The 22,122-nt window shown below is 41.7% G+C and overlaps 1 protein-coding gene across 2 annotated transcripts in view; it reads left to right on the forward strand.

The window, feature by feature from the left end:
* Window positions 1-22,122, forward strand: part of LOC108790809 (F-BAR domain only protein 1-like) — a 129,128-nt gene that overhangs the window by 88,368 nt on the left and 18,638 nt on the right. For both annotated transcript variants that reach the window (XM_018561160.1, XM_018561161.1), the window contains exons 9-20: window positions 3,957-4,055; window positions 4,696-4,792; window positions 4,933-4,977; window positions 6,161-6,233; window positions 6,332-6,365; window positions 7,272-7,329; window positions 15,163-15,347; window positions 17,665-17,689; window positions 18,304-18,360; window positions 18,452-18,503; window positions 21,369-21,457; window positions 21,636-21,968. In XM_018561160.1, the coding sequence (XP_018416662.1) occupies window positions 3,957-4,055; window positions 4,696-4,792; window positions 4,933-4,977; window positions 6,161-6,233; window positions 6,332-6,365; window positions 7,272-7,329; window positions 15,163-15,347; window positions 17,665-17,689; window positions 18,304-18,360; window positions 18,452-18,503; window positions 21,369-21,457; window positions 21,636-21,968 (1,147 nt within the window). The remainder of the gene's footprint in view (window positions 1-3,956; window positions 4,056-4,695; window positions 4,793-4,932; window positions 4,978-6,160; window positions 6,234-6,331; window positions 6,366-7,271; window positions 7,330-15,162; window positions 15,348-17,664; window positions 17,690-18,303; window positions 18,361-18,451; window positions 18,504-21,368; window positions 21,458-21,635; window positions 21,969-22,122) is intronic.

The following is a 22,122-nucleotide window of genomic DNA, read 5'->3' on the forward strand; positions in this document are numbered from 1 at the left end:
CTGTCACGGCAGAGAGCCGTGACAGGATCGAGAGGTGAGGGAACCCGGTATGTGTTCTCTCACCTCCCGATCTACTGAGCCGACCTGTGACAGTCTCATTGTCACAGGTCGGCTAGAACTATGAGGTGAGTGGAAATCACTCATCTCATAGTTCTCCTTTAAAGGAGAACTCCTACTAAGAATGCACAACATTTTGTAAGAGTTTTTGCATTGTAGAGTTTACCTTCTTGAAAACACAAGAGGCGATAATTACAGTGGTATAAAAATTACAATCACTGGGTGTGATGGATTTTAAATGCTTATTCTGGATTTTGCATCCTGGCCACTTTATTAGCAAGGTATGTTCTGGAGGAAATCATAGAGATTTATACTTCCACAATGTAGTTATTTTTAGGGGATTTCCCTACACCTCCTGTGTAGACTCAACAGGAAGTAAGAAGATATCATTTCCATGTGAGGGAAATCCCCTCTTAAAAGTTTACACACACACGTTACAATCTGATTGTACAATCGCATTTAGATCTACCAACAAGTATGAAGTTCAAGGGCCTGCATGATTGGATACAAGTTGATTGGATAGAATAGCTAGGGCCTCATATTTCATCGTTTTTGTAGATCTAAAGTTGATTGTACAGATATTGTGTGGCCAGATTGTAACGCGTATGGTGAGCCTAACAGTAACATGTGATCAGGAGAATTGGAGTGAATCTCTCTAACAGTAATACAGATAGCACAAAAAACCTGATAGTGGAGGCATGTCAGTCCCTTTGTGACAGAAGGAAAAAAGGTTTAAGACCAACACTCAGACACAAACAGGATATACATATTCTTAACCCTTGCAGTGGGGCTACCCCCACACCGCATGGGTTAAGTGCTTGTTTTTGTCTGGGGACAAAAATAATACAATTCGCTTGTCTGAACCTGGCAGCCAGCTGGCTGATAAACTGGTCCCTCCAGCCTGTCTCCTCCTCTGCTCCAGTGATCAAATGTCCCTCTTCGTCCCCTCACGTCATATACATAACTCCGAAGACCTTTGATAGTCAGAGCGGAGGGGGAGAAAGGCTCTGTTATTTTCATCCCCAGATGAAAACGAGCACTTAACCCTATGCAGTGTGGGGGCAGCCCCACTGCAAGGGTTAAGAATATTTTTGCCCAGAGTTCTTCTTTAAAGCTGAACTCTGGACAAAACGCCAAATACACAGATATAAGTATATAAGGAAGCTGATTCACCCGTCAAATGATTTGTATTTCAGTCCATCTAGAATAATTTTTTTATAGATAATATGCAGATAAAAATGCATAAATATTATTTAAACAGTAACATTCTCCTGTAGAGTTCTTCTGAACAAGCAATTGTTTGATGACAACAGAAGTTGCCATGGCAGTCCTTAACCAGTTGTGGACTTTAACACAGATGTCCTGAGAAAGTTCTTTTAAATTCCTTGCGCATATGTAGCCCTTTTCTTCTTTCTCCCCCACAGCGCCCCAGCTGCAATTACCAGCAAATCTTAGTTGTCATTTTGACGGTTGGATTTATTTTGCATCACAGAAGCAGCTGTTTCTTTATAAATTAAACAAATGTCGCAGTGTTATTTTGCTACATTGTAACTGATTTTCTGTTGCAGTTTAGTAACACTTGCAAGTCTTGCCCATTCCCCACTCTGAGACTGGACAGTGAAAGAAGAAGCAGACTAATACTAACATACTTGCAGTTAGGACTTGCTGTTTAAACACCTCTCTCTGGGCAGGTTAATAATACCTCCTAGACTCCAATTATGCAAATGCAATCAACACCTGGTTGCGACTAACAGATGATGTGGATTGGAGCAACATTCACCATATATATTCCCAGAGAATTTGTGTGCAAGTCATTCTGAATTGAGAAAGCTGGTTGGATGACCAGTAAAACATCTTCAAGAAAAATTAATTCAGCAAGTCTAGTTTTCTTGACTTATATTTTACAGATATCCCATGACCTGGATGAATGAGAACCTTCATAGACAGTTTTATGTCCTGAAGGCTGAAGTGGCTTAAATCTTCAGCCTAGTTAGTGCAGAGGTCAGGTGTTTGTGATCTACAGAGTGCATTTGTCAGGAGTATGTAGGGTTCAGGAATGCGTAACACTTAGCAACCACCAGAACACATCTCGCAAGGCAGATCTTTTGTAGGTTGGAAATGCAAATACCAACAAACATAAGACCTCTAAGAACTGTAAAGAAAAAAAAAAGTTATACAAGAATACAGGCAGAATTGTTGATAGAGACTTCTTCATTAGAACACAAATAGCAAATGTATAGTTCATCTTTCTGACCAAGTTTCATGTTACACCCATATTCAAGATGATGTAACACGGTTGCATTATCTACCCCAAAGCCACCTGCCCCCCACTTACCTTAATCATGGTGCTTCCTCTGGAGCGTCCTGTTGATTTTATAATTTAGTGCGCCATCCATTCACAGTGAGTTCACCAACTGACTTTATTTCTTTTGGGGACTTCAGTGGAGAGATTTTTGTCCCCCAGTCATGAAGTCTCATTCATGGTTCAAGACTCCTCTTTCAAGTTCTGTAATATAGCATTAGTGAAAAATGAAGTGAGCATGAGCCCTCCTTCTAAACTGTCACAACAGGTGGCTGATGACGTGGATTCCATGGTTGTCTGACTGCTAAGCTCTTGTTTAGGTTCTGTGCTTAATTGAGTCATTAACCTGGAAGAAGTATGAAGATTAATTCATTCTTACCCTTTCTTGATACAATTATGTGCTGCATGAGTCTGCCACATCTGTGACTTAGAATTGTTAGAATTGTTTATGGCAAAAACAGTCAGGCAAATTGCATTTTTAGAACAATAGCAGCCTAAATATTTATCACCTGACGTGCACTTTTTAGCTTTGACATACGTCTGGAACTCTACAGTTACGTTTAATCAAATAAAACATAATGCGAGTACATCAGTAGTTGGTCTTGAGTAGAGATTGTGATGTATTTGCTACTTCTGTGCTGCGATTTTTATTTACATTTTATTTTGCTTTACTTTGTTGAATATAGTGAAGCAAAGTTAAACTCCAGCCAAAATGTCTTTTACTTTGGACATAGCCTTTACCCTCCTATTGATCCCCTTTCCAGTGAGAGTACTCTTATTGGCCTGAATGGCATCCTTTTTGGACCGGATGTGATGGGTGGGCATAGAGGCTTAGGCCTGAAGTCAAGGTAAAGTGAGAAATCTTATATTGGGCAATGAACAGGCATTTCTGGACAAGGCACTTTGCCAGGCCTATTGTTAGGTAGCACTTTTAGATGTAGATAACCAAAATGGAATCATTTTTATTAAGGATGCACTGATACCGATTCTAGTATGGGTATCGGTACCGATGCTGAGTATTTGGGCGAGTACTCGTACTTGCCCAAATGCTGTGATGCCTAGCCCGATACCTGAGCTTCTGGTATCAGGTAGACGGGCAGTGAGTCCTTACCTGCCCCCCACCTTTCTGATTGGCCAGAAAGCCAACTTCATTCTCCCTTGTCACCTGGTGAAGAGGGAGCATGGAGCCGGCTTCCCTGCCAATCGGGAAGCCGGGCACTGTGTAATGACTCTTTGCCCGGCTTCCTGATTGGCCAGCTTCTCGACCAATCAGGAGTCGGGCAATGAGTCATTACACGAGGGAGCATGGAGAGGGCTTCCCTGCTATTTGGGAAGCCGGGTGGTGAGTCTTTACATGCCGCCTGGCTTCCTTAATGGGACTTTCGGTATCGGCGAGTACTGAAAAAAAATATCGGTACTCCTACTCGATACCGCAAAAACAATATCGGTGTATTCCTAGTTTTTATGATGCTTAGATGACCAGACTTTGTTCTCTGCTGCAACTTTAGGTAACATTCTCATGGCATTAAGGGCTTAAACAGATGTTTTGCAATCGCAAAGTGGTTAAAAGTACTGTATATCGCAATCTGTTTTCCAGTTATTTCAAGATACAGAGGCAGCTCATCTTAAACAAATGAGGAGGCTTGTTACAGCATATTCACATTCTGTGGAGGATACTCATGTACAGATTGGACAGGTAAGTGTAGATTGTTGCTGGTAATATTGTATTTGACTCCCTATGCTTTTAGTAAAAGCCACATACCTGGAGGTACATTTTAATATTAAGCTACAAAAGGCAAGGTTAACTATTGGAGCTTTACAGGACAACTAAAGGCTCCTGTATCACAAACAAATACCAAATCCAGTTGATATGTTATGGACAAGACTCCTAAAGTAAACAAAATACCTCCATTACCTTATCTGACTGAGCCAAATCCTCCTGCATTTGTGTCTCACACTCCCCCTCCCAGACACTGCAGCTCACAGTGGGAAGGTTTCAGCAACAGAGGGAGTGCTTTCCATCCAGAAAGCAGTGGAGAGGATTAGTTGTGGTCAAGTGCTGACTGACAAGCTATAGACTTGTGCATCAGCAGTGATAGTACTGATAGCCACATCCCCATGCAACATTTGTGATCCTCACTGTAGTGCAAGCAGTCACAGCCTATATGAGCGTGGCAACTCTGCTCTGTATTTAGGAGCAGTGCAGTACTTATAGTTGAGAACACATGGTGTGAATAAAAACCTACTGGTATCTTTTAATTGGCTCAATCTGTTCAGGCTGTAGTTTAAAAATAGTATGGTTTGCTTTTCAATATGTTCTTTCTTCCTTTCCTTAGGTCCAAGAAGAGTTTAAGCACAACATGGAAAATGTAGCCATAGACAAGCTGATCAGGAAGTTTGCAGAAAGCAATGGAACAGGCACAGAGCGCCCTGGTGAGATAACTGTATGATTATTGTGGCAGTGCAAAATGCAGCACTGAGCATTTTCTGAACATGTGCAGACTGGATGAAAGTGATACTCAGCAGTTTCTCAATATCTAGTTTTTTCTTATTCTCTTGGCTTTTTTTTTCAGAGGCTGTGGAGTTTGAAGGCTTCCGTTTTCCTGCATCATTAGAAGGTCTGTAAAATATCAAAATATGTAGCCAGTAAATGATATTATCCACACTAGTGGAGATAATTCCTTAATTAGGGAAACTTCAACTGGAATCTAATTAATATGGACATGAACCCGTTAAATTGTAGTTAAAGGCAATGCCACCAGCATACCATGGTTCTCTTCTTTTTTTTTTCTTTTGCTTTTACTAAAAGAAGACCTGATGGGGACGATTCAACAAAGTCTTTGCGACACAATTTTGGTTTTATGGCTATAGCTATACCTCTTATGCCAAATTCTTAAAAGGTTTGCAAGACTACTATAGTAAATACCAATATGTGCAACAAATTCACAGGGTTCTTGTTTGTGACACTTTTCTCCTGCTGTACAGCGTCCTTTGTTGCTATGGCACTGTCAGCTGCAGTGCGTCAATGGTAGCTATAACATTGTCGTCTGCACCATGTCCTTGGTTGCTAGGATGCTGTTGGCTGTACAGCATCCTTGGTTGCTGGGACGCTGTTGGCGGCGTAGCTTACTTGATTGCTTGGACACTGTTGCCTGCAAAGCTTCCTTGGTTGCTAGAATGCTGTTGGCCGCACATTGTCCATAGATGCTAAGGCGCTGTTGGCCGCACAGCACCTTAACAACCGCTGACGTTATGTAGCCAACATCATCCCAGCAACCAATGACTCTGTCCTCAATGCAAGTTCCACCCATGGGTCACACAGAGTGACTGTGGTATGGACATTTAGGCCTCAGTACAAACCCTCACCATGCCTCCATGCGACAAATTCCTGTATCTTTTTTTCGATGGGTACTTACATTTGTCAGAGGCACTGGCATTTGTTTTGGCGTGGCACAACACAATTCTAAACAGTGTCCTAGACTTCCAGAGAATGTATTTTACACTAAAAACAAAAAATTATATGAAAAACAAATGATTGAAACTAAAAATGTAAAAAGTCAGCTGCTGCACTGATGCAAGATATTTCATTTAATGAGCTTGTGTGTGCTCCATGTATGCTGTAGTAAAACAGCTGGAAAAAGCCTGTTAATCCTCATCATTTCCCAAACCGGACTAAGTAAAGAAAGGCGAGGCCCTCAGATTCAGACACTACGATTAGTGTGTGTTGGTTGGGGTAGAGCTTTTGTGGAAACTCATTACCACGCATCCAGATGTACTCCTAAAGGTCTCATTCTCACACAGGTGTAAAGCGCACATGGTCCAAACCATTCCGTATCCGTGGTTTGAGCAAAAGGGAGAAGGACAATCATCCTGTGTAAGAAAAACACACATTACCACTATTTATAATATTTTAGTGTGCCACAGGCTGACAAGTGATATTTACTGTGCTTTTTATTTTATTTTCATCTGCAGAGAGCCTAATGAGCCAGACTGTGTGGTAAGAAAAGTGTGTATATCCATTTTTTTTTTTTGGTTGCTGTGTTTCTAAAAATAAAAGAGAGAGAGAGAGATCCAAAGGATGCACCAATACCGTTTTTCTGTATCAAGTACCCATTTTTTTCTGTGCCCCGATCATCCGGAAGTCCGGTGGCAGATCATAAAGCCAGTGTTATAGAGAAAGCACACCGGCTTTAGAGGCTGCCCGGCTTCCTGACCACTCAGGAAAACAGGTGGCAAGTCCTGAGGTGCTGTCCGGCTTCCTGATTGGTCAAGAAGCCAGGCTGCCTAGCAAAAAGTGGTCGGCTTCCTAGCCAATCAGGAAGGCACGTCATGACCCGCCTCTAGGCTTCCTGATTGGCAACACTGCCTAGAAACAAGTGAAGCCGGCTTCATAGCCAATCAGGAAGCCCGGTCATGCTCCAATACCGGAGCTTCAGGTGTCAGAAAGCCAGGCAGCGAGTCATCACACTCTGTCCAGCTTCTTGATTGTCCAGGAAGCCGGCCTCCGGCCAGACTATCGGCCTAGATTTGCCTACAATGCCAGCCTGTAGTGATAAGGAAAGTAGCCAGACCAGAATGTAATTACGTTGTGTATAATTCTGCTCAAGTTTAATGAAGCACTAATTTAAAGCCAGTTTATAGCAGGGGAGTTCTTTCTGGAAATAGTACTATGTATTGCTCTAAAAATATACATCTTCTGAACTAATATACAAATTGTTAAGTGGTAGAAAGGTCAGTTGTAATATAGTAATAGCCGGCTCCTACAATCACAACACTACATTTAGGTTTAGGTAGCAGTTTAAAATGACACACTTACTGTCATTTACTCTAGTTTTGTACATAGGAGAAGACGATCAAGCATTTAATACAGTTCTAATGTAAATTGTTTACTTTTTTGTTCTTTCTAATATAGGACCTTCCAGATGTTGACGAGGAAGGTTTTACAATTCGTCCTGATGAAAACATAACCAGTATCCTTTTGCAGTGAATAGATGTGAACCACCTTTCCCTGCCAGGGACGTACAGCATACGGAGGAACAAAAGTTTTTCCGGCTGGCCAGGTCCGTATGCCGTACGGACCTGGCATTTACAGTTCTGCTATAAGCTCATGGTCGCTTAAGCTGTCTCCCGCTTGTAGGGGCTGTGGCAGCGGGGATCAAAAAAAAAAAGGTGTTGCCTGGAGGAGTGAGCGTCGGCTGGCGGGGAGAAGCCGCAAGAGGAGAACGGAACCGCTGTCATCCTGTCAGTTTCCGGATGACAGCAGCTCTGTGTGTAGCCGAGCGGGGGATCGATAAATACCATTGATAATTACCGATCCTCTGTGCAGCACAAACACTGGAGTGATCCTGTGATACTGGAGGCTATTCACTTCATGCTTGTACGGCTGATTTCAGCCATACGCCGACTGAAATCAGCCGTACAACGGCTTGCTGCGGCTGAGTTCGTGCCAGCTTTGGCTTTCACCTTTTTGTTCAGTTGAGCCGAAGCATATGCCTTCGGCTCGACTAAGCCGCTGGGCCAACTTCGGGCCAACTACGGGCTAAAGTAAATAGCCCGTACAGCAGCCCATCGGTCCAACTGTTTTCTATTGGCCGGGACCAGCTGTCATTACGACGACGAGCTCTCATGACAGTTCAGCATTCCCTGGTCACTAGGTAACCAGGAGATGCTGAACTGTCATTACACACTGAGAACCCAGTGATATCATGGCGGCTCTGCCGGGTTCTCAGTTTAATGACAGATCAGCCACCCTGGTAACCAAGGGGCGCTGATCTGTCTGCATGCACGTGGCCATAGCCAGCCGTGAGAAACGCATTATTTTAACTGCGGCAGCGTATGACAAATCATTGTGACGCATTGCCGTGCGTTGTGATACCTTGTGTTCCAATTAAATATACGCCTGTATCATTTTATCACAACACCAACACAGCGTAAAAACAATTTTTAGCATAAGTCGCTTATTTACAGTTTTGCGTACCTTCATTTTTTTACCTTTTCGCAAAAAGGCGCAATTTCAAATTTGCAAATGTTTTTTTTTTTTTACCTTAATGCAGTTTTATCTTTATTACCGAGTCTGCGCTTTCAGAAAATATATGGTTTGGGGGGGTCTTTTACAAACGCTAGCAACGCAGCAGTTGAAAATCAAATCAATGGGAAAAATTGCAAAAATGGCGGGGCCAGCTGAGGTGCAAAATGTTTTGGAGGGCTTGGCAGCGAAAGGGTTAAAATACATTTTCATGCAGTACAATTGCTGTGTTTTACTGCAGGAATATGGACACGTGTGAATCGGCCTAAAACACTTTTATGTGTGATCACACAACGCATGTAGCTTCACAGCAGGAATATTTTCTGGATATCAGAGTATCCAGAAGTATATTGAGGCCTTTCTTCAAAGTATTTTCTCAATTATCAAAGTTGTGACATGTTTGGTAAGACTGGCAGATGGGCACAAAAAATCAAAGGTCGGAAGGCGCCATTGTAAAGAAAAAAATTATAATTGTTTTCTGAAAAAAAATATTCTGCAAGCTGCAATTATTCCAAACAAATCTGCAAATTGCATGCTTGTTTTAAGGTGTTGAATACATTTGAACACCTCCTTCCATTTGCAGAACAGGAGTTTGCAGGTGTACACAAATATGGCCATTTGTTACAAACAGGTGAACATTGAACCTACTTCAAACAAGCACTACCATCAAAGCATACACTGCAGGTTTAATCAATTAGCAAGATAAGTAGCTTCTAGATGGAAGGTCCAAACACTGATTTGCTGCCATTTCCTAAAGCCAAACCCGGTATAGTTTTAAGGCCTCATTCACACTGATAAGGTGTGCGTCATGCACAGCCGTATCGGGCTGTTCCTGGGAAGGACAGGTGCTGCGTGTGATTGTACGCAGCTGCCCAATTTATTCTCTATTGTAGTCGGGCAGCCCTACGCTCACCCAACTGCACACGGGTGCGGGTGTCCGTACTTGTACACAGACAGGATGGATCCTGTCTGCGTCCGAGCATGGACACCCGCACGGATGTGCAGTTCGGGTGAGCATGCGGCCGCATACTCCCATAGAGAACAACAGGCTGCTGCGTACAATCGCACGCAGCACCTGTCCTTCCCGGGAACGGTCCGATACGGCCGTGCAGGCAGCGTGGATGTGTACGTGCCGGTTTTCATCAGTGTGAATGAGGCATAAAAATTACCTTTGCAATCCCCCTTCTTTTTCTGTCAAAAGAATTGGTAGAGTAATGGGTTGTTGTGATAAGACCCACTGAAACATCGCTTGGTTCTTGCACTAACAATTGTGTGTTATGGTCATACATTTAGACCTGGAGCAGTTAATGGGAGAGGTCAGGAGTTTAGGAGTCCAGGAAGAGGATGTAGAGCTGCCACCTAAGGCGGGAGTTGGGGGACACACTATGCTATTAGCTGATAAGGAATGAGAATACCTGGTATGTTATCACTGAAGAGACGATAAGAATGACGGAATACATTTAAAAAAGGGCTTCGTAACTAGCTGTTTGGAAAATGATATACAAATATAAACAGAAAACCTTTTTAGAATATAATCCTCAAGTTATATAGTTCAAAACACATTAAACACACACACATTGTATATTTGTTTAATGTGTTTTGAACTACATAAGTTGTAAGTTATATTCTAATATAGTTTTTGTTTACGTATATTTTTGCTGAAGCCCTTTTTATTTATTCCTTTATGAATCATTATTATTGTGAGTTAAATCACTAGCAGTTTATTTATACTTCCCCGAGTCCATACAGTGCCATTTTTTTTCTTCTTAAGAAAAATAGGACACATCTCTGTGTTACATATAGGGGAGTTTATCTCTTCATCTATATAGCGTGTTTCATTGGCAATCTGGAGCCCCTACATAAGAGTGACAGCAGCCTAATTGGCCAAGGGTATATGTATCTGTCAAACAAAGGTAACAAAAAGGGGAAAATAGTACCACTATGTTTGGGGATGAAAATGCAGGTAATAGCTGTGTTTTGGGAGGCAACAAAGGGTCCTTTAATTCTACTGTTTGACGTTTCTCTGTCTGGGTCAAGTCTGTGCAGGCCTGTGGGATGTGACCTGAGGTGGTAGCGGAGGACCCAGGAGCTCAGAGAGAACATGCCTTTGCATTGTGGCCCTGCCCTCTCCATTTTAACATATTTTATACTTTAGAGACAAACTGTAGTGAAATTTAAATTTTTCTTGCAAGAAGGCGGACATGTGTCCCTTTTAATGGCACCCAAAGCCCTTCTGGACAAGATAGTCATTGCTTTGCGAGGCTTTAGTGTCCAGCCACTATGAGGGCAGCCTAAGTGACCAAGGGGTATACAGTTGGCCAAAAAAGTATTTAGTCAGCCACCAATTGTGCAAGTTCTCCCACTTAAAAAGATGAGAGAGGCCTGTAATTGGCATCATAGGTAGACCTCAACTATGAGAGACAAAATGAGAAAACAAATCCAGACAAATCACATTGGCTGATTTGGAACTAATTTATTTGCAAATTATGCTGGAAAATATACATGGACCAGTACCCAAGGATCTGAAGGATAAGGAAACATATGCAAGTAAGAAAGTGCTTTAACCTCTTGCCGTCCGCCCGTAGTAAAAAAACGGACGGACGGCACTGCAGCATCTGCGGGTTGCCGTCTCCAGACGGCAATTTTTTTCTGCTCGCGCGCGCCCCCTAGCGGGCACGCACGGGCAGAAAAGACCCGATCAATGCACACACCCGGTACCGGGTGTATATAGTAAAAAAATAAAACCCCCAGTGGTGAATAAATACCACCAAAAGAAAGCTCTATCTGTCCCCAAAAAAGGGTATAAAATTCATTTCAGTACAGCGCTGCATGACGGAATAAATGTCAGTCAAAGTACCGCAGCGCTGAATACTGAAAAATGGCCTGGATGGGAAGGGAGTTTAACACCGCGGACATAGTGTCTGAATGTCTGCTTTGAGGAGAAGAGACTTCAGAAAGGCTCATACGGCTTGCTCACCTTTTGCAGGCTCTGGGAAGATTCTGGGGTTTGTCTCTGCAATTGTCCTTTTATATGCTGCTGGTAATGAGGTGCCCTGTGTCCGGGGGGTGAAAAAGTGGTTTATAGCTGTGTTTTTGGAGGCAGCAGAGGGTCCTTTTAGTTTCCATCTGCTTTGACATCTCTCTGTCATATCTGTGCAGGACTGTGGGATGTGAACTGAGGTGGTACCAGAGGACCCAGGAGCTCATGGCACAGGTACATTTTAGAGACCAACAGCTGTGAGCTTTAATTTTTCCAGCAAAGGCAAAACACATAAGACGTTTGTTGCTACAAGGACATGTACTTTTTTTTTTTTTTGCTTCATGTTTATATTTCAAACCAGATAAACTGCACTGTGAACCTGTAGAGAAATACCGACCGTGTGCTTAACAGAAGGTTCTGAATTTGTCTGTGCTACAGTTTTTGAAATGTTTCAAAAACCTCTGCTTGAAAGAGCAAAAGGTTAATGTTTCCATTATAATATGGCCAGGATTGTGGGGGGATTTGTGCTTTTGGCAGACTTTCTTGTGCATTGTACAGTGTGTTCTATTCTGTAACAATAGTTCCTTTTTCACAGCAAATCTGGTTTATGCACTGCATTACTCATACCTTGGTTGCTGTGTGGATAATGGATTGTTTGTTTTAAGTATGATGGAAGAATTCGGTATATAAACAACTTAGAGAAGTGTAAATGCTAAGTTAGGGGAAATGTAATGAATGCATTTTTAAAAGGTTAGGTATAGCCAAAACCTTCTTTATTAAAAAAATAAAAAGGAAAACCTTGTCAGTTTTATTACTGTTTTGCTTTCGGTGTGTTAACTAACTTTATTTGTCTAGCTAATCATTGTCCTTGAAACAAAGTAATGGAAAGGTAAAAATAGAGTTATTACTATACACGATTTATATAATGTCCTCACTTTACAAAATAAAGGGAAACAGCACAGTTGCAATACCAGAGGATTAGAAGGGCCTTTCTTGCGGGAGCTTACATTCTAAAAGGAGGGGCAAGTGATACAAACGCTAATATGGGCTTCCCTGGAAAGATGAGACAGAGTAGGAGATATAAGGTCCCCACACACCTTACGATAATCGTACGATAATCGCTGGAAATCCCACGATCGTACGATTATCGTAAGGTGTGTGGAAGCCGTGCGACCTCTACTACTGTAAGGTCGCACGACTTTAAACTTACGAACATGTTTCAAAACCAGCCGAACATCGTACGATATTCGGCAGGTGTGTAGCATGTTCGTGAGATAAAAGCCGGACGGGCCGGTGTGCGCAAGCGCACACTGCCCGTTCAGCATTGCAGACATCGGAAGCCCGCCCCTCAGGGGGCGTGGCTTGCGATATGCAAGATAGGCAGATCGTACTTGTCTTGCGATGGTTGTAAGGTGTGTGCCCAGCCATAGACTTATTGCAGTAGGATGTTGCAGAGGATTGGTGATGCTCCGGAGATATCCTGGCAGGTGTGCATGGGAAGAGGTGATGAGGGAGCTAGAGATCAGGGGGTCTTGAGTGGATGGTTTTGGTGATATTTTGGAATTAGATTATCGATGTAGCTCGGGGCACACTTGTGGATGTTTTAGTATGATCGTATTTTTAAATTTATACGTTGGGCTATTGGAAGCCAGTGGAGGGATGGGCAGAGCAGGGAGGTAGACACTGAATGTTTGGTGAGGTGAATGAGTATAGCAGCAGCAAGAGATAACAAGGGAGTGCATTAGTAGCTTTGTGGTGTCGTTTGTTAAGAAGGGGTGAATTAGGTTGAACTCGATGGGCATGTGTCTTTTTTTCAACCTGACTAACTATGAATTCTGAAAATGTTATTGAGGTTAAGGTGGCAAGACAAGGACAGTGATTCGATATGGAGCCTAAAGGAAAGCTGAGAGTCCAGATTATATATAGCACCCTGGCATAAGTGGAGGGACTGATGGTTATGCCATTGATCTTGTTGGAGAGGTCAGGGGAGGGGACACAGGAGGAGGGGGGAATAATATGAGCTTAGTTTTTGAAAGAATGAGTTTGAGAAATATCCTCACTTTCTCAGTTCGTAAACAACTGATGTGTGACAATACTGTAGGGGTGCGCTGAGGAGTAGAGCGATAGATTTGGGTGTCGTCAGTGTAAAGATGGTATTAAAAGTTGTGCCAGATTGTCAACCAGGATTGAGGTGTAGATGGAGAACAGAGGGGAACTGTGGACAGAGCTTTGAAGGACCCCTACTGAAAAAGGAAGAAGGTGATTCAGTAATAGGGAGAGGACAGACGGGGGGTGTAGAGTACAGGTAAAGGAGATAATTTGAGACGAGATGGCACTATTATCAGGAAGAGTATTTTAGAAGATGGAAAAAGTAAGAAGCAGGCTGTAAAATGAGGGCGCTAGATCGAGAAATACATGTACACTTGTAGTCTTTCTGAATGGTAAAGTCATACATAGACAGTAACACAGTACATAACATAACTGTAAGGGGATGTGTAGATCATGCCAGTCTGGAGAAATCGTGTAGATATAATCGATATATTTAAGAAGGACGTGTATGCAATAGCAAGGAAAATGAAGGAAGAGCTATAACCGGATAAGAAGCATGTGATCAAGGGGTAGGGTAGAAAAGGAGGGATGTTAGGAGGGGGGTGCTTATGCATGGTGCAGTAAGGCCCAGACAAGGCAACTCAGAATATGATGATTTTAAGGGATCAAAAGATGACGCATTAGTAATGTGGGGTTGAATTTTTTTAGGAAGGTTTGAGATTTGGCTTTGTCCATAAATAATGTTTAGGTGCCCCAAGCATGCACCAGTTGTTTCCATCTGTCATGTATTTGTTCTGTTAGGCTTTTCATCCACATCAAATGGCACGGTTGCTGGACCCATTTCCATAGATTTTAGAGCCTTAGTGGATTTCCAGTGCCTAGCAATTGCTGTGCGTGATGCAAGTAGGAAGAAGCGCGGCAGACTCCTATTTATTGTGGATATTGACCTTGTAATAATCGAGAGAAGGACTATTTGTGGGGTGTATAATAATTTGCGGGAAATTAACTGATGATAAATTTTGAAGGTCTGATTCCAGAATTTCTTAATGGGTTGGCAATTTTTACCAGATTTAAAGCAAAGTGCCTTTTTTTTGTTCCACACCTCCCACCTATTATACTGCTGGGATTGTTCCGTGCAAAGTGTACAGGCTTTTTATACCATCTGGTCTGATTTTAGTTTTAAACTCCTTTCGTGGGATGAGGTGCCTAGAGTGATCTTTTGCATAGTATTTCAGAGCATTTGGTTCCATGAGGACCCAATGTACGTTCTTTTCCCATTCAGTTAAGTAGAATGGTCAAAAGGGTATTTTTGTCAGTAATAGACCATAAAGGAGAGAGATCACACGACCAGGTAACCTCTGCGTGTCGACAAATGGTTTCAAAAAGGGTAGGTAATATATTTAGGGGTGTTCTTTTTGGCACCATGTTACAGAGCTAAAAATATTGCAACCAGGATCCCTAGGGCAATGAACTAGATTTTGGTTTGTTCATAGCAAGTTAAATTCCAGTGAGAGTCACTGCAAGTTGTTCCATTGTTTACTGAATGGACTACAGGGTCTGAAATACAACAGGCAATATACACACTGTGTATACACTTGTCATTGGACACAAATACTTCTTACTAGTTTAGCAGCACAAGACAACAACAAAAAGGAACAATATAAGTGTTTTAATTGACTTAGTATAATTGAGGAGTAATGCTTAACTATTTGCTACACAGCTGTTCTAAAATTCTTAACAACAAAACAGTAGCACCTGCAACTACTTGCTGCTCTTCAAGTGACTCTGATTTTGATGATGATGATGAAGAACCACGACGTTTCCATATTCAGATAAAACCTGCACAGACTGGGGAGAGATTGGAAGATGAAGAAACTGAACTCAAAAGGTTTCGGGAGACTGTGGGCTGTATGATTCAGCCTCCTGCAGCAGTGGTAAGTTTTTATATCTTACCAATATTACAAACCCAACGTAACTTTGACCTTGGGCAAAAGCAGTGAAACACTCGGTAGTAACTACGTTTTAAAGGTTGATAGATAACACCAGTTTATGTTGCCCTTAGAATGGCAGCAATGACTCTGTATTTGGCGATCACTGTATCTGAAAACATCTAATTGGTGATGTAGTGCACCACTTAACCCTTTCAGGTCCAAGAGTAAGCAGTAGCTTTTCAGAATACTGCTGAGGATATCCTTTCGCCCTCTCAGACTCAACTGTCACCTTGGAACCTATTATGGTATTATCATAAGCTGCAAGAACTTTACAATTATCCTGACTCTTCCTGGTGTTTCTGTCAGATAATTGATAATAGATTTTTCTATAACTACAAAGTGTTTATTGTGTCATGCTCTTCAAACCCAATGGAAATTTACCTATACACATCAGGACAAACTAAATTAACTAAGACATTAATCAAATGCCTTCAGGCTAAGGTAACCAAACCGTTCGTTGCTTCTCATTGTAAAGGGCTCCAATTTCTTCCTGATCTAACGGAAGATGGCTTTGGAGGAGGTTGTAGACACTTGGTTTGCAGATGTTGTTAGCACGGCGACAAACTTGCACACTTTTTCATCAGTTGCACTATACACAAGCTAAACTGTACTATATAGACTCTATATAGATGATCTCATTGTTGCCCCAGGTGTGGTAATTCCCCAGATAATGTGATGCGCATGTTCTGGACTTGCCCCCGCATTAGAGCTTTCTGGATGGACTTAATGTCTGAGCCGCAGAACCAACTAAACTTTTTGTTCCAGGAACCACGGTGGCATGTCCTTTTGGGCATATTGATGACTGTGCCTCTTACCCATACTCGCACTGGTTTCCATGCTAGGCAAACTGTTCTACATAAATGGTGGAGTGAACATCACCCGCTGTACAGCAGTATATCAAGTGTTGTGCCAAATCATACTGGAACTTCCTAAATTTATATACATTGACAGAGCTTGCTACAAAAAATATATACAATTTGGCAACTATGGTTGGATTCATCTATGGCACTACAACCAGATTCCTCACACCCTGTTTTTGCAAATGTATGTTTATTTGTATCCATCTCCTATATATCCAATAGCCTGTACTCTACATATTCTGAAGAAAGCAAAGTCCTAACAACCCTTTTATTGTTTCTAGTCCTGTTCCCTAGCCCCCTTCTCCTTCCCTTTTTTATTTTTATAAATGTTTGGTTCCCTGTGTTCTTTACCGCTTTTTTTATACTATAGATGTAGTGGTTGCTACACCTTTTCTATGTTATAATGTTCTAATGCGAAAATATAAAATTAAAATAAACCTCTTACTAAAAAAAATACCCCACTAAGCAGAGAAATACACAAAAAAGGGTGCATTTATCAATGATTCAATATCAAACTCACCTGTTTGCCCATTTTTTTCTTTACCAAGATTCAATTTTCCATATTCAGTCTATCACAGTGGTTTTCGCCCAACTTCAAACAACATTCACCCATGTGAAAATGTAAACAAATACTATCTGCCCATGTAAACATGTTTTCAAACAAGACTTTGCCAACATCTGTCATTAAATGGAAAAGTGCATTACTGTGATATTCATTATATTTATCGCTCACGTTGTTTAATATTTGCCTTTTTTTCTCCTTCACAATATTAAAACTATTGCCTGGTTTGAAGTGGAGGATATGCATTTTAAAGTGCTTCTTAGCTTTGGGATGTTTGGCCAAGGAGCGTGCTGAAATAGTGTTTTTAATGCAGGTGCAGCGCTTCCATGGTTAATTTGGGCCCACATTTGGACGAATACAAAATATGAGCAATGATATCATGGTGAACCCTTTCCCCTACATTTCCTGGGCACATAAAACATGGGAAATTCCTCAGTGTGCGAATGGGTTATTGGGTTTTTTATTTTCTTTTTATTACTATGACCTACCCACATGCACTGGTAAATAAATAAGGGGGCTCTGTGCTATCCCTAAAACCCATTCATTGGGAAAGGGGCATCCACCTACTTGCTCCCAGTGGGGGCCAAATAGTTGGGCTCTATGCTTCCTCTTGCTGACACCACCTCCTGGGCACAAGAGATGCTGAAGAGTTGGGTGCCCAGAGTACCAGTGTTTTGGGAGGTGGGCCCCTGTTTTTGTGGGGTCAAGTTTCATGACCAACGCAACCGTCATATTCACTTTTTACCAGGTTTTGCAGTGTTTGATATGTGCCACTAGTAGAGACCTGTTCATTCAATTCTCTGAGTGTATGTAATTCCAGCGCTGGTTTGTTTTGCAGGTATCTGTAAGGCGTCAGACAATGCGTAAGTAAGACTACAGATTTTATTCATCCTTTTACTTTTCCATACACACCCTTTGCTGATTTCTCTTGTATGTTTAAGGTTTCTTTTACTTGATTTGTTTCTTCTTCTTTAGATTGCATCTCTAGGAAAAACTTTTTTTTTGTATAAAATAAGGAAGGGTAAAAGCCTCTGTCAAGTTTTTATTGCTGCTTGTGTCCTCATTGGGGAAATTCACCCCTTTACTTATTTGTACTGCTGACCACTGTAACCAAAGAAGTAAGAGGGAATCCAGCATGTTAGAGCTGTACCCAAAACAAGCGGTGAGGGGAAATCTTTTAATACGAACATCTGTTTAAGGGGACAACTCTCAAAGTGGGGGATTTGCCTCACTTTGGTAAATTTTCTCTAACTTCCTGTTGCATCTCTGGGAGAAGAAATAAAGGGCAATTTGTCAATGGTACACAGCAAAAAAATAAACTCGCATGGATTTTAACTCTTCCCTAAGTTATCCAAAACTAAACAAAATATATAAGCTATACATACACTTTAACTTTTTCATTATCATCTTCAGTGGCGTTGACCTCTCAAGTGTAGCATTTTCCTGTTAATAATTTATTTGTTCTAATGCTATTTAGGCACTGCAGTGGGCACAGGTTCTGTTTCAGGAGAAACACAAATAACATGTCAGACAGGTGAGCTATCTCTTTAAATGAACGTTCAGGTTTAATTGAAAACACGATTCTCACAGACTGCATTACAATAAATGTGTATATTTCTATACAGATAAATCAGCTGTCACTCTTTCAAGCACGCCTCCATCCACTGTCAACAACAGGTATTTCAGTGTGGGCATTTGCCTGTGTTTGATCTTGTTTTAAAGCTGAACCCCAGACAAGCAGCTAAAATATACATGGGAGATGTTTGGCCCACCAAGGATTAGTATTTGTTCATCCAGTCCTGAGAGTTACACAGCCCCATCACACAGCCAGGTGGATGACACCATTTAAAGTTAAGGAATAGAGTGGCATCCTTTCTCCACCCTCAGCCTTCTCACTGGGCAGTGAAAGAGCAGCAGCAAATTGATGAGCTAATCTCTCTACTCACTATGCTCTTTTGTTTAGCATGTTCCTTGCCAACATATTTGCATGCTGCACACCTAATTGGCTCCCAGTCTTGCCCCTCCCGATTCCAGTCTTAGTGCTGCAGTATACGGGATTCCAAGAGGATAATACTAGGGTCAAAATCTGGTATTAACACTAGTTGCATTAAAAAAATACATGAATTTATTTATAAATACAGAGCTGCAATCATGTGTGCTTTTTATATCTGTCTGCACTTCAGCTTTAATATATCACTTTGTCTTAACTCCGCTAAGCTCCTTTATGTATCTTTTTATACATTTTGCTGTTACTGAAAGATAACTAAAAAGATACTCTCCACAAGCATGTATTATCCTTTATAACACAAATGTTTGATTAATACAACAGTTCAAAAAGTGTTCATATCTAAATTCAACAACTTAAAAAAACTTGGCTATGTTTTTAGCTATGGATAGAGTCTTATAGAAACTTGTGGTAAAATGTGGGCCAAGGAGAGAATTCAGGGCAATTATGTATATCATGTATATGTACAGTATATGAACTTTTATTGCTCAGTCCCCTCCAGATAAAACAAAATGGAATTGGATTTGCTGCTATGGGCTACATCCTCTATGTTCCTTTTTTGCTGCCTCTTTATATGCAGCCTCAAGAGTTTTGCTATTCCATTGTGTAGCGGGCTATGGATGTCCCAGGAACAAGGGGTAGGGAGATACCTGCCCATAATAGAACAATTAGAGAAGAACTGTAGCCTATTAGTTGGGAAATTGCCCTGTGTTTTTATTATTGCTCTCACAGAAAGGAGAAATAAAGCAATAATCATGCTCGAAATTAGGAGCATTGTTACTATTAAAGAACTGTGAGGTGAGTGAAAATCACTGATCCTCATAGTTTGAGCCGTACCGTCGTTCTCTCACTTCTCGACCATCTCCCTGCAGAGAGCAGTGACTGTCAGTCAAGGCTCCCTGCATGGATTCCCCTCTCCGATCCTCCAGCGCTGACTGGAGGAACGAACGGGGTGGGGGCAGGCACAGCTGGCTCTACCTCCAGATAGGCAGAGCCAGCTGTCATTCACGCAGCTGGGTGGATCACGACAGCATTGTCGGGATCCATCTCAGCTGCGGCGCTCTCAATATACCGCGAGCTGTAGCTCGCTATATACTGAGCTTTGGGTCACAGGAGGACGCTAGTATATGTCCTTCCGTGACCCTTAAGAGAACTATGGGGGAAAACAGTTACCCCGTAGTTCTCTTTTAAGGTCACTATGTTGCCCTGAGGAAGGGACCCTGTGTGGCCCCGAAATGTAGGTTCATTCGCGCATGTTCAATAAAGAGGAACAAGAAATCCACATCCTCGGTTCTGTGAGTGTTGGTGATTTCGTCTTCCAGATCCTTACATGATATAGAGCCATTACGGCTGTTAGAAACAACCTTGTTGGTATCTTTTAGGCTGCTATTGGTGACCATCTTATGAAAAATACTAGTGGCCTGACTATCAAGTCACACAGATTAAAGTATGCATAACAGGGCCTCAACTCTGTTTTTGCCAGGCAACTCGTCATTTTAGATCAACAGGAGCCTGTATGTTTCTTTTTTGTTCTTTTAATGTTAAACATTTTTGCAATGCAATTTCAATAAAACAGTTTGTAAAAATGTTTACATAGCATTGTGAGACAGCTTCCTGTAAGCCAGGTTTTGGTGTCTCCAAAATCCAGTTTGGAAGAGGGGTTGGTTAATATAAATTACTTTTGCAATTGTTTAGCTTTGTTTCTAAGCTTTAAATAGTAAGCATTTCAGTCTCGTCTGTTAGCAGTTTGGGATTAGTGTGTTCAGATACTATTACACAGAATGCCACAGATTTTTTATTCTCAAAGTGAAAAAATGTCAAGTGCAAGTAACAAGTCTAAGTCGGTGTCGATCTGTCTGCTCTGTTACTAATTTGGCAGACAGAAATCAAAACCAAAGATGCAGAAAGCAGGGTGTTTATATTTAAGACATTACACCAGTGCACCAAAATGCAGGAATTTGATTGCCCAATTAATTTTAAAAATTACATTAGAGCAGCACAGGGGTAGTCTCCCACCTTTGAACACGGTAACCAAATTGCACAAAGCGCTCAACTAACAGCAGCCACGTCCATAACCCACTCTTGTACCCAATCCACAACATCTGAACTGGCAACCTAAGCCTGTGATCTGAGGATTTTGTTAATGAGAGTGGTCTTTCAACCCAACTGAAATTGCGGCAGGACATGATGGGAGACCTGTTTCCTGGGTCAGAGAGAATGCAAGTAGCTAAGCATTCTGATGGAGAGACTTTGGCACAGTCTCCAGTGCAGAGGATCTCAATGCAGTACAGGCTGAGGCCAATGCATTGATGGCTGCACAGAAAACTGCCAGTGGCATTCTCCTGGCGCAGGACAATGCCACTGAATTCATGTGGCAGCAAAAAGCCATGATTCGTAGTGGCACACATGACAAAAAATTCAGCGCGTACAAGGTAGTGGTATTTTTTTTACTTTAGCTGGGCAGCTAATACATCTTATTTTTATTATGTAATAAATAAGATACATGGCTAATTACCCAATTTTTCTACTTCTACCAGTGATACAAACTCGATGTGCCGCACTTACCCTGCTCATTCCTTATTTGGGCCTCTCCAGGAATCTGTTTTTGAGGCTGATGATTTTCCAGGTAACATTTATTTGCATGGGCTTTCCGTAAATCATATGTTCTGGGGTACAAAATGGTAATTTAGAGTAGCTTTTTATATTGTATCTTTTAGTTTGGTCGTATATATAACAACAAATTGGCTGATGTTTGCCTAGTTTAAGGTTATTTGTTAAACACTTTTTTTTTTTTGCTCTGCCAGGTTGCAGGACATGTACTCTCAACTCTACTCCATCTCCATTCTCTTCCTCTTCCCCTGAAAATGTTGAAGACTCTGGTTTGGATTCTCCCTTCCATCCATTTTCTGGGCCTTCTCCAGACTCTAGGCCATGGACACCACGAGATGACTCTTCTACCACTGACTCTTGTTTAGTGACCTCCTTTGCTGACTTGCAAATAGATTTATCAGCAAATTCCAACGAATTGCGTCCAAGTAAAGGAAGAGACACCTGGGAACAAAAAGTGACAGCACCCAGCCCTTCAGTATTTAGTTGCACAAAGATTGGAGTGACAGAGCTGTTTTCTACCAGTCAAGGTGTGGTATTAAATTATTAGGACTTTTAGCAATTTATAAGACAAATATGTAGGCTGCCATTGCTCCCCTCCTTCTGAAAAATGCTAATTGTCTGGCTGTGATGCTGATGCTTTGGCTGCAGCATAACCCGCACTCCCCCCCACCTCCCCCCCCC

Source organism: Nanorana parkeri, unplaced genomic scaffold (assembly GCF_000935625.1).
Source record: "Nanorana parkeri isolate BGI_ZX_2015 unplaced genomic scaffold, ASM93562v1 scaffold504, whole genome shotgun sequence".
Classification (NCBI taxonomy): Eukaryota; Metazoa; Chordata; class Amphibia; order Anura; family Dicroglossidae; genus Nanorana; species Nanorana parkeri.